This window comes from Lissotriton helveticus, chromosome 2_1, assembly GCF_964261635.1.
Source record: "Lissotriton helveticus chromosome 2_1, aLisHel1.1, whole genome shotgun sequence".
NCBI classification, from domain to species: Eukaryota; Metazoa; Chordata; class Amphibia; order Caudata; family Salamandridae; genus Lissotriton; species Lissotriton helveticus.
Window position 1 is genome coordinate 1683890933 of NC_136059.1, and position 13752 is coordinate 1683904684.

Below are 13752 nucleotides of genomic sequence, written 5' to 3' on the forward strand. Positions count from 1 at the left end.
GATCCTTTAAGGCCATTATTGAGATCTCTCAGAAAAGAAATGAGGGCAGGTTCAACCCCCATGGACTCCAGCTCTGCCCAGAGCTTCTCTTTATTTACCTTGTCAAAAGCTGAGCTGAGATCCATAAAAGCCAGATGCACCAAGCCCCTTTTTTTGCCTTTGTGTATTTGGTTATTAAAAAATGCAAATTAAGATTCTGATCTACCGTGCCTGACCAGGTCTGAACTCCTATTGGAGGTCAGACAAAATATTAGGCTTGTCAGCCTAGTGGGTCAGTCTCTCCGGAATGACACGCCCAATAATTTTGACCTCTGCGTCGACTAACGAAATTGGTCTATAGCAAGCAGGGTCAGGTCTGACCCCCTTCTCAAACACTGGCACTATCACAGAATGGTGCCAGGCCACTAGTAAAGAACCGCAAATAGCTGCCTTAATATGGAGAGCGAGAACAGGGGCCAACATACTCAAACAAATCCCCAGCTACCCCATTGGTGCCATGTGCCTTGCCTGATGGTCCAGACAAAATCGCATTTCTCACTTCTTCCCATTGTATCATGGATCTGCCACCCTCTTGATCTCTCTGAATAAGGGGCTACGTATAATCACAGTCATATAGAGCTGAAAAATGATTCACTCAGACCTGGGCTGGCATTGTTCCAACCTGGTCTGCTACCTTCTCAGTGTTAATAAATGGGTGGATCACCACCTTCCAAATATACTATCCCTCAGGGTACTGGCTGTCTGCAGAATCTCCCACAGTTCTTTCTTTAGTTTACTCTTCCTGACCCTTAATGTCACTCTATACTCCTTTTCTCTTTGGGGAAAGGCCTTGATCAACTCCTCTGTAATAAGGGGGGAAAAAGCATGAAAACATCCACAGTACCTCTGACGGAATCATGAAACAGAAACCTTTGTTTGTCATTCCGTTCGCCAATTTAATCACTCAGTGGCAATACATTTTGAATCAATTTTTATTGATCATGTTGCTGGAGAACTTTTCATCTTACTTTGTTTATCATAACCTTTATCGTTCAACGACTCCCTGTTATGTTTTGATGTAAATCATGTCTGTGTTTACGGAGTGATGGAAGCCTGTGTCTCCTTGAGCTATCTGGGCGAAATGTATCTCTGGTGGGAGCCCTCGATTTCATTGAGGGTGGTGCTCTGGACTGGATCTGTCCAATGTGTCCTTTTGATTGGAGAGGAGGGAACGAGACTGGTGATTTTGACACGTCAAACAAGAGGTTTCGTAGATTTAAGGTTTTCGGTCATGTAGGGTTCAAAGCCGGTGTTGGACGAATTGTTCTTATTGTTCTTAAGCTGCAAGTGATTTCCATGACGGTTGAAAAACCACTTAAGATGGATGAGAATGCCTAAAGAACCAGGTGAGTGACGAGACGGTGGCGTCAATGTGGTATCTGCCAGATTTGTCCCCATGCTGTTTAGATTCCTGTAAATCTTGGTTTAGTGTTTATCCTACCTAAAATTAATGTGATAAATGTAAAGCATGCAGACCTCCTAATTGCAAGAGGAGATGTTTAGGCTGGGTGGATGGAAAAGGAGCATAGCATGAGGTTGAAAGAAGTGTTGACGCGGGTGGGGCCTGTAGCCATACGATAAAGAACTGATACCTTAACCGCTTCGTTGCTGATGACGGCTCCCGGTCGTCATCAGTTACGGTGGGCGTGTGCTGATGACAGCCGGGAGCCGCCATGACCACGCCCACGATCGGAATGTGCCGCACAGGCGCAGAATTCCGGCCGCAGCCAGGGGGTTAAAGCAGACACATGATTGATAAGAGGGGACCCAGTAAAGAGGAGCTGGGTAAACACATAATCCCACACCAAGGCATGAAGATCTGGATCATTTCACATCAAGTATGACATTTATTAGAGAAAATCAATTTTTTGTATAAGTAGTTGAAAAAAGGTACTATTTATCTGGTGGCTAGAGTGTTAAGGTGTTTTGGAAAAATAGAAGGATAGCCTGGCTAAGGTGTCCATTTTTCCTCCATTTGCTACAAATTCTAATGGATCACTAGAAGTGGATGCAAGCAGTTAAGTGGTGCTGAAGAATGAGGAGACCGGTCTGTACATGTGGAGATGGAGGCACTGGCATGATGTTGAGCTGCCATACTTTTGTATGGTAACATTCAGGGTTTACTTTTGCAATGTGCTGTTCGGTCACCTATTTGGTGTGGAAGCGCTAGACTAGATTTTGAACAGATTACACACAGAGAGTAAAAACTTTAATTGTAGGCTTCTTAGCAGGAAATACTTTGACTGGTGATCTAGTTTTGGGATCCGGGAAAGACACATTTCTTGTTTAGAGCAACTGCAGCTTCCTGAAGGAAAGGGGCTGCAAGTGAATAAGTGCGGTGGTAATTACTTGAAAATCACAGCAAGCTTTAAAGGTATGTTTCACCGCCAAAGGGCACCAAATCTTAAAACAAAAAAAAAATAGGTCCTCTGGGAAGTCTTATGGTGCCAAAAAATGTGTTCAGGTTATCCATTTATTAAAATAGAAAAGAGGATTAGTTAGAAACTTATTCGAGTGTCTCTTTAAAGAACTTCCAGCATATAGTTGAGTCATACCTACTGGCTACTCAGTGTACGCTATGCTGAATTTTATATACACGCTCTTATGGTATCCTTCAGTGCAGCCCACTGTGGCAAGAATGGTTTGTTAATTATGTATTCCTCCATTACTCCTGAACAACGTATACAACAGAAAGAAAGGTCTGGAAAGAATGAGTTTATTAGTTAAAGAGTCCATTACAGCACCATGAAACAGACTTCAAGTTTGTCATAAGTATTAGTTGTATTGAATTTCGTTCAAAATTAAAGATTTACGAACCTATAGCTAATCAATTTACATTTTCCCCAAATGAGACCTATATATAAAATATTTTCTCACAGTTATCTTAAGTTAAATAATGCCCCTTTCTAAAATGTTATCAAGAGCACAGCAAGACTTAAGTCCAGTAGTGGGTCTGTTTATGATTAACTTATTCATTATTTAGTCTGCTGACCAGGGACATGTACAAAACATAGTGGGTGTGTTTTTTCTTTGCCCTTGAGGCACCTCACTGGGTTCTTAGAGGAGAAACCTGTTTTATTTCCCTTCCGTGTTGTCTGCCAGGCATGTGAGTACCTGCGTAGCTCGCTCAGCGCGCCGTATCGCGGTGGCCACTCTGAAGTTTAGTCGTGAAATGTGTTGGACCTGCTGAAACTGGTTATTGCTGTGAATTCTGGGGATCCCGTGCTACCACCTCTTATTACAAGTCCTAACCGTAAGCGGAGTACCTCCAGGGAGTAGGGAACCGGTGTTGTCGTTACAGTTCAACCGCCGCTGCAACATTTCTCAACGTTTGACGGCACAGGACGGCAGTTGGGAGCCATGATTGCTGTGTGGATGTTTTTCTCTCTCGTGGTAGGTTGCTGTTATGTGTTTTAATGGCATATGCTTTGAATTGCTAGCAGTGGCACATTGATGCTAGGGTTGTCATTATGGCCAATTGCTGCAGCTCCATTTTGTGACGTATGCGTATGACTTGTTATGTGTTCTATTACAATGCTCCAGAGACAACCTCTTTAGAACTGCTGTGTCCAGTGCTGGTTAGAATGGAAGTAGTGTATGTTTGGTTGACAATTCCTACATCTGTTGGAATGTGGGCGCGTTCTAGTATTAAGGGAGGAGAAGATAGTACGTAACTGGTGCGGAGAGAAGGCGGTTACAAAACGCTCCTTCGTAGGATGCGCCAACTCCATAAAGAATTTTCCAGAAGGGAATGGGTCGCTATTTACTAATAGAGAAAGAAGCATCTTCAGCTACTTGTGTATGCAAGGTCTACCAACCAGAAAGAAACAATTCTATCTAACTGGGTAATGGCCGACATGGTGACCAGAGAACTGTGAAATCCCTCATTCTTTGAGAAGACCGCTATCTCGACTGTATCTAGTTTATATGACTTCTGTGAACGGCGGAAGCCCCCTGGAACTCTGGCTGGGCCTGAAAGAGAGAAGGTGTTATGCATGTATGTGTACATGTCTGGAGTTGTGGTAGGTGTCTATCATTTAGAAGTGTTAGGTGTAGCTTGAGATGCCAATAGGATGTGTGATGTTATGGCTTGCATTTGTATTGCAAAGGTCTGTAGTAGATTGTCTACTGTGTGAGATATTACTAGTTAATTGAGGATGATGATTGTGATGTATTTGGATGTTTGTGTATTCTAGTTTTTGATGAATTAACATTCTGGTTTAGCTAACGTCACAGTAGTAAGCCCCTGGATAATAAACATCACTGGATGGAAGTTATTATCTTAGCCCCTCCCATGCTGATGACGGAACCGCTCTGTCACCAGCCTCGGTCGCGCTGTGCTGGTGACGGAGCGGTTCTGTCACGGCCCGCTCGGCGCGCCTGCGCGGCGCATTCTATTAAGCGGGCGGGGCAGTGACGGAACCGCTCCGTCACAAGCACAGCGCACAAGAGGCTCGTGGCGGAGCGGTTCCGTCACGAGCATCGGAGTGCCGTGCGGCCCCCCTCCCCCTAGCGCTGCGGCGGAATTGCCGCCGCAGCAAAGGGGTTATGGTGCAATCTTTTTACATAGTTTCACAACATCTTGCCATTAACCCGCATATTAATTCTAGTACATCAGATGTTTGTGAGTACAGAACGGGTGGGTGTCCAGGTAAATGCAACGGGCCCAAGATTTGGAATACTACTTAGTGTAAGATGTAGCTTGTTTCAACTTAATGTATTTCCTCGGATTCTGCCTTCAATTGGTTGTTATCTCATGCTGTGCTCTCTTTCAATACTGTTTGCTGGTGGGAAGTCCTTCTTGGGTATCTGTTCCTTGAGGAGACCTTTTTAGTAACATGAAGGGAGATGTGCCTCCCTCCACATTTGAAAAAAAGTACTTTCACCTTTGTCAGGCTTTCAGTTTTACCCAGTCAAGCATATGCATTCTGTTGAAATGTGTTGAGAGACAGGCACCAAACTGAGATTGTAATTGGGACTAAAGCATATAGGGAGCTAGACAGCACCAACGTGGCCCAGGCCTGGACTGGGAACGCAAAACCGGCCCTGGAAATTGAGTCGGGCCAGCCGTGGAGGGTTAGAGGGGTAGAGGAGACGGGTGCATGTGGAAAACACTGCCGCTGTTTAATTGTTACAGGGGGCTGATAAAACCGGCCCCCGGTAACAAACCCGGCCCCCAGGGGCCCAAAACCGACCCCCACCCTGGTGGCCCACAGGGAAAATGCCCAGTGCCTGCTACAGCAAGGCCGGCCCGGACCTGGCTAGAGTGGCTGCGGGGTGCTGAGTGCGTGCACAGCAGGAAGAGGGTACGCAGAGAAGGCCTAGTACCCATACCTCAACATAGGCAAGGCAGATATCCTGCCCAATGAGTAAAACCATGACAAACAGACGAGAATGGGAGTTGGTGGCATTATGTAACAAGCTGGCTGAGGGTGGGATTCTCAGTGTTTTTAAATGGCGCCTATTTCTAAATTGTACCCAGAGATTATTCCACACACACACATTTAATAAACCTTGCTGTGGGAAAGGTGAATAAAAAATGTCAGCGTTTGCGTTTTTCTGTTAAACATGAATCTTTGGTCTTGACAGATTAGAGTTGTGATTATGCCACTGATTAAAAACCAGATCTGTAAACACCAAATGATGTGGCTTTTGGTCTTCTTGTTACCTGTAAAGTACACTGATGCTCTCCATGGAATGAGTACCGCTATATAAAACCACAAATAAAAAATACTTCTAAACGCCAGAAATAGCATTACCTTTCAGCAGTTACTGATAAGAAGCGCCCATAAGTATTAGTAAAGCTGGATCCTAGCATTAATTTCAGCAGTACAGTTTTTTCTGAAGCAAATATAACACAATTTCCACCGTCTTCCATCAAATTTAAACTATTACATTCTACAGAGTCAATTCATCAATGAGTTCATTATTGGAGCCAGTTGATCCAGAATTGGTCATTAATATGTTAAGTCCTTTACAAACATTGTTAAAATGTACACAAACGCTAAAAACCGTGCACAATGGAAGCCTCCATGGGAATTGGAAGGTTTCACACAATAATGAATTGATGAACATTTGATGACATTGACATCTCCTGGTCTGTGGGCGCTGAGTTAATTTAAGGCGCTGTGTTTGTAAGGTGCGGATGGGAGCCCTCCATCGTTCCACAATGGACTACATCGTGGAAGGGAAGAAGAAGCCTTCTGAAAAGACCATTGCTTTGGAAAGGCAGTTATGGTTATGGCAGTGACTTATTGTAGGGTTTACCAGATGGTTCGGTGTCATCGGGGACACGATATCCCTGTTTGTTGCTATGAACTGTTGTAGAACTTTAGTGTACTTAGATCACTTGATAGGACCAATAACTAAACCCACAAGAACTTTTTCAGTGATGGAAGCCCTGGACAGGAACACTGTGTCCGCGACGGTGTGTGGTCACCTGGTAGCCTTACGCTTCTCATGCTGCTGGATTCTTTGGCCACGCTTCTCTTCCCGACATAATTTGCACCAGGTATCTCCGGATATTGTCCATTCGACAAAGGCCTGGCTGAGGTAGCTGTTAATGGGCAAACATCTGGGCTGATCCACAAAACCATTTATGAACACAGGAAGTAGTACTACAGAGGTATATATTTACATACTCTTACATGCCTCTGTGAATCGGGCCCAAATCATCCCATCCCATCCCCTATTAGAAAGAGAACAAATGGGTCACAGATCTTCCTATTTGTAACACTTTTGAATGAATATTATCTGAATATTCCCATTTTAGATCTTTTAGGGATAATTCACAAAAGCAAGTAAGAGTGTGTAAAAGAACACTCTAGCTGTTCTTCTTTACGTACTCCAAAATGCCTTTGTGAATAGGCCCCATTGTTATTGAACGAAATGTACTCTAGCCAAATAGTGTGATGAAAGATACATGTGACTCCTGGATTGTTGGCTCAGAAGAAGCTGTCACCGAATGTACACTTCCGCTCATGTCCTGTGTGCACAAACCAATAATTTTATATATTCAGATTATTTCTGTTTGCATACATTTCTATTTGAAAATTGCACATCAGTAATGCGCCATTGTTTTTTGGAAACCAATGGGAATTTGGTTTTACTGGAAACGAATTGTCCATTCTGTGGTAGGATTAACCCTAAGAGACTACAAAACTTTGTCGCAGAAAGCGTTTGGCACAAATTCAAGCAGGAATCCGCCCTACATTTGCAAGAGGCATTCTACTTCTTAAAGGATCACATACTTCAGATCATTAAAAATCGCTCTCCCCATAATACTTGGAGTGTAAAAAAAATGTACATGGACTCTTACAATAATTACTTACCAGGCGCAGTTGAAATGTTTATTGCACTGGCGAAATCTTGCGTATTTTGCGAATTTCAGGAAATTAACTGTTATTTCATCTTTACAAAATTCAGTAGCGCTCACCACTTATGTAAAGTGGTATGTTGGGGGGGGGGGGGTGAGATGGGGATCGGGTGGGTTGGGTAATAAAATACAAATATAAAAAATCTTACCTGCCACTCCGCTCCGCTCCCGCTGCTGGCCGCCTCGTTACTCCTCGGAAGTGGACTGCCCACCCAATCCAAACGCTGCTCTCATCTGAGAGCAGCACCTGGATTGGTCTGAGCGACCTCATTTGCCACTCAGACAGTGCCTTGGAGTCTGTGCTGTTTCTCCAACCCAGCTGGGTTGGAGAAACATTAGTGCGCATGTCTGCTTGGCCTGCCTAAGACGGGTGGCCAAACAGACATGTGCACCTATAAGTGCACACTACTACCGTTCCTCCCTGCCTTGCCCTGCCCCGCCCTATACTTATTGCGCAGCTCAGGACAGCGGTAAATAAAATGATAATACATGTTTTTTATTATCATTTTATTTATCATCTCCTAATTCTGGGCAGTGGGGCAAAGTTCTTCCGCCATTACGGAGGAGACCTGACAAAATTCCCCATAATTTTCACCTGCGAGACAATGATTTGAGCAGAAACTGTCTCAATCAAACCGCAAAAGGTTACCATAGGGACCTTCTCCTCAAACTAGTCCACTGCAGGCATCTCGCATGATTGTTACGTGCCAGGTTTGTTCGCGCATTCGTGTTTCATGCAAGCTATCGGGTGAGTAAATTTAGTAAAATAAACATTGGTGAAAAGTACATATGTATGGCAGAAAAAAAAATCGAAATTTTGTCCAAGCCTGCCACTTACCCTGTACGTATGTGCAGCTTTAAATGCTGTGGTGCTTGAAATAGAATGCTGTAGCATTTGTGGGTAGCTCTGATTTTCTAAGTACTAATGGAGCGAACATGCTCTGTAATTAATTGCACTTTAAAACCCTGTCTTAAAGTAGCCTGGTGTTTCTCCTCCTTACTGCACATAAATGATTCCTATTTGCGACACTTGTTTCCCATGATGCCACTCGTGTCAGACGAATAGACCATTTGTTGGACCCCTGTATCACGCCCAATTTCTTATACCACTTCAAACAGATTTCAACTAGACAATCTTCCATCCAAACATACAGGCAGTGCTTTGAATCAAAACACAGATGTGGTCACTAGCCACCTTACCTGTTTTCTCCTAAGAAGTGCTGGCACTCTCCCATTAAATGTATTTCTGCAGTCCTGAGAAGTGCTGGTACTCTCCCAATTTAATGTGATTGAGTGAGTGAGACGATGTTTCCATAAAAAATTGTGAGGCCCTTTTCAACCGATGCACTTCTACACCGTCTTCCTCCTGTATCTTCCTGCTTCTTTACAGACCTCCACCTAGCAATGCAACATTCCCAGACACAATTTCACACCTGTTAACACTACACTCCAACCTGTGCGTTGTGGGTGACCTCAACTTTTGGTTTGACAAACCCAATATGCCCATCAGAAAACAATCATCACTGGCCTAGACGCACTGAACCTGCATCAGAACTTCCACAAACGCATGCACATCAATGGACCCATTCTAGATGTCAGTTTTGCTAATACAGAACTAGTTACCTTTCAAACAAGAACTCCAGTAACATGGTCAGACCACCGTTTGTTTGCGTTCCAACATAAAACAACACTAAGTGACGCACCTAAAACCACCTTACTTCCATCCACCTATCGACTGTGGAACAAACTCAATTTGGAACACCTAGAAACACAACTAACATCTAGTACGGATCTAGAAACAATAAATTATGTTCAAAAGCTATATGAGTGGCTATAGGAAGCTTTTGATATCCTGACACCACTAAAAACCACACAACAGAACAAAAGAAAACAAGCACCTTGGAGAAATACAGAGATAAAAGAGATAAAACAACAAATTAGAAAGCTGCAACGTGCCTGGCTCAAAACAAACGCCAATCAAGACAAAGTTCACCTACAGAAAATTAACAGATTATACAAGTCAGCTTTCATAAAACACAAAGGAAAGATACTATTCAGACAGAATTCAAACTGCTAAATGTGCAAATAAAGAATTATATAAAATTCTCAATGAATTTCGTAAACCAGATTGCCTAGAAGCAGCTCATCCCGTTAATCAAGATGTCACAGACAAACTGGCAAATCATTACACGGCCAAAGCAGACACATTGGACTCATACTTAAAACAAAAACAAAGCACCAGCACTGTCCCTTTTACAAACCAACAATCCAAGAATACCCTAAACCAGCCTTTCAGTTCTTTCAAACACATTTCACACAATGAATTTATGGACCCGGTCAAAGCAAGCAGGCCTGCAGGCAGACCTCCTGACCCATGTCCAACTCAAACCTTCAAGACAGGTCTTCTAAAAACATCTGCTGCCACTCCAGTAAGAAGAATCATCAACAACTCCTTAACTACCGGAATATTTCCAGAAGGACTCGGCAAGTAATACATACACCCATTACTGAATAAAACAAACTTGGCCCCAGTGAACTCTGACACCTACAGACCGATTATAAAGGGACCTTTCCTGGGCAAACTGATAGAAAGAGCAGCGTTCGCCCAGATATCACAATTCATTAAAGATAATGCCATACTTTCTGACTTCCAAACGGGATTCCATCCAGGAAGAGGCACAGAATCTGCCGTCCTTGCGATCTGGGATGACCTGAAGAACATAGTTGACTGCAAAGCGGTTACTGCGCTACTTATCTAGGACCTAACAGCTGCCTTTGCCATAGTTGACCATTACACTCTGATACAAAGACTCTACTAAGCCGGCATAGAGGGGACTGCTCAAGACTGGATGGCATCCTATCTTCGCAACAGAACTAATATTATCCATGTTCCACCTTTCTCGTCCAAACCGACCTTCATAAAAGCAGGGGTCCCTCAAGGCTCTATCATCACGCTATGTTTTTCAACATCTACATGAAGTCATTACCGGCACTGATCAATCAGCTTCACCTCATGTGCTATAACTATGCAGATGACATGCAAATACTCTTTCAACTGGAATGCCCCAAAGACATCGGAAACCCACCAATTTTCAATTGTCTAAGAACCGTGGATCAATGGATGACATGGAGCCGTCTCAAATTGAATGCTTTCAAAACTGAAATACTGACGTGTGGTGATTGGAAACATTATAACCCACTCGCTACGTGGCCTGATGATCTGGGAACACGGCCTAAAGTATTGAAGGAAGTACAAAACATCAGAATGACCATGGACTCCAAGCTATCAATGAATGTCCAAGTGGACAAACTAGCAAGATCAAGCTTTGTTAGTATAGAAACTCTACGACAAAACTTCCCCAATTTTGGATTTCCACAAAAGGTACATGCTACCATCTCCCTTGTTCTGTCCAAACTCGATTACACCGGTAGACTCAACCACAGATCACCTTTAACAACCATGAAAAGACTACAACGTAATCAGAACTCAGCTGCCAGACCACTCTTACATATAAAACCGCAAGACCACATCTCCCTTGGCTTGAAACCCCTGCATTGGTTACAGGTTGTCAGAAGATCCACATTCAAGCTGCTTTGTATCACCCACAAAGCGATACATGGAACAGGAGCGCTCTTCATCAGGAATAAAATCACCAAACACATTCAACAAATGAACCTCCGCTCTAGAGTGGCACCTTGCCTCAAAATCCCAAGATACAAGAAAAAAAACATGGGTGGCACATCCTTCTTTGTTTAAGAAGCCAAATTATGGAACTCTTTACCCCCCAACATAGGATCCACAGATAACCACCTTATCATAAGAAAACTACTCAAGAGTTGGCTCTTCCCCACATAAGCACCACACGCAAACAGAAATATACAGCATATCCCTCTATATATAAGCATTGATTTCTGCTATAGATATGTGCCTATATATGTGTATTGCTTTGTATAAACATCTAGAATAGTTATGTTTAAAAAAAGATATATATAGATATTCATTAGTTCTGCTTAACAAATGTACATATTACTGATAGTTACATTATTCTATGTTCTTAACATGTATATAAGTGACTACATAAATAAGTAAATCTTTTATCATAACTATTTATCTACAATTGCTTCACTATTAAATTACAAAAATATATATAAATAAATAAAATTAATTTAAAGTACAACAGCACTTGAGCGTTGGAGTTTATGTAATGCATCTTTAATCTACATATACTACCTCCCTTTATGCATCTATATACCTTCCATGTACTTATGGATCCCCCTTTACTTTCATCCCCAAAACTACTGCATTTTGTTGCAGTCTACTGAAAAGTTATTTGTCTTTTATAATGGATATTGAGATTTTTATTTTTAAAGCATGTTCAACACAATAACAGAGGGAAGGGGGTCAAGCTGTTATACGAAAGGGGTTTTGAAGCTATACGTTTCCTTGTATTGGTATACATATTCCCTCGACTCTAAAGGATGAAGTATGTATAGCCATTGAAGGGGTCATCCAGTGTTTAGGAAGTTCTCTTTACCCAGTATTGCATCACTAACAACCCCTAAAAAGTATCATTTTAATCTGTTGCTTTGCTTGATGATGTCTGCTTGGGTTTTGAGATACATTGTAAACATTGTTCACCGGAAGCCCCCTTTAAGAAATGGTACAACAAAGGACTAGTCCAGAAGTACTCAGTGGTTATATTTGCTACTAAAGGTTGGTGATTAGCAAGTTTGTGTAGATTTTCTTCTTTCATTGAAACATAACATGATATGCTTTAAAACATAAAATTTGGTTATTTGGGAATTGCTAGAGAAACAGACCTCAAGCCGTTCATTCCGCTGTTGGCAACGTAGCCATGTGACATTTCTTTTCCCATAAAATACAGGAAACTATTGGATCAAACAATGACAATGTTAAAAGGTATTTAAGGCTGGTATGGCCAGAAACTGAAGCAGATGTTACTGACACTGCCATCAGGAAATAATATAGCAAGAACAAATAACAGTAAAGATAAGGTAATGGCAAAGATAAGGCTGCCTATATTCTGTATAGTTTGTGTTAGCTGTTAGAACTTGTCAAAACATTGAGTGAGGAAAACTGCCAAAGGTTGGCGGGGACAAAGGCAGCTTCCGAAGAGAACAGCAGAAGTAACTGTTAGGAGCTACGTGCTATGGGGCTGGTTTGTAGCTCCAGGATTTATCTTGTCGCAGGGATGTTGTGCTTGGTGGTATGCCTAAGAGACCAAAGGAGGCGCTTCCTTTCTGGCTCGCGAAGCCTTTCTGTAACAATGCAAAGGAAAATACAGGCATGGGCCTCTTGTAAGGCCTATGTCCGCTACCCATCCCTGGCTCAACAAGAGGATTCAGCGACAAGTGATTGCAGCTAAAACTGCATTTTCTATCCTACTGCAAGGTGTTTCTCCCAGTGGCTCGACAGAATGTAGGATGCACCGCCAATTGATGCATAGCACATACGGCTCTCCTGTTTCAAGTTTCACTCTTCACCTAAGGAATATACATTCACTCCAGTACAGAGATCTGGGCCTAAATCCATTGTTTTTTTCTCACCATGCCATTCCAATTTGAACCTAGCCATATGCAAATCAGTCTTGACCCTGTGCCCTATGGGAACAGTTCAGCCTGAACTGCCAAGCCAGGTCCTCCCTGGACTGGAAACAGGCATCCTCGGACCGGTTTCGGAGTTTCACCCCTCTTCAGCCAGGATAGCTTGACTCGGGTGGCATGGAGAGCACGGGACCCACGTCTGAGCATACCCATCCCACTGAGGTGATAAATGCAAAAATAACAATTGATGGACAGAATGCAGAACAATGTCATACATTCACTACAGAGATCTGGGCCTAAATCCATCGGTTTTTTTTATCACCATGCCATTCAAGTTTGAACCCAGCCATATGCAAATCAGTCTTGACCCTGTGCCCTATGGGAACAGTCCAGCCTGAACTGGCAGCTGTCCGCATGTATCTTCAGCCTCTTTATTAATTGGCAAGTTTAGAGCGCTTGGTATTGACATTAATCATATAGAAACTCAGGTAACTTCCTTTTGTAAGATCAAGTTATCAAAGTAAAATGCAAACCATGTAACCAAAGCTTTTCTTCACAAAGATTAAAAAAAATAGTGAGGTAAAACTAAGATAAACCTTAGATTTAGAAGGAGAAATAACCTTCATTCTAATTTTAGGGAAGAATTTATGGAAAAAATCACACACAAATGTCTTTGTGTTCTTTTTCTGTTTTTTTGTAGAAAATTCTGCAGCTGGCAGAGTTTTGTGAAAATAAAAAACTTTCAGGAGTAGCAAAGTTTTTAATATTAGCGA

The 13752-nt window shown here is 42.5% G+C and overlaps 1 protein-coding gene across 5 annotated transcripts in view; it reads left to right on the top strand.

Annotated features, from left to right (window-relative positions):
- The window catches only part of PALM2AKAP2 (PALM2 and AKAP2 fusion), a 980740-nt gene that overhangs the window by 814762 nt on the left and 152226 nt on the right, over positions 1-13752 (top strand). The window contains exon 1 of one of the 5 annotated variants that reach the window (XM_078676631.1): positions 3218-3432. The exons of the other annotated variants lie outside the window; for them this stretch is intronic. Coding sequence (XP_078532757.1) covers positions 3400-3432 — 33 coding nt within the window. The 5' untranslated portion in view covers positions 3218-3399. Of the gene's footprint in view, positions 1-3217; positions 3433-13752 lie in introns of those variants that run through there. 5 annotated transcript variants of the gene reach the window in all.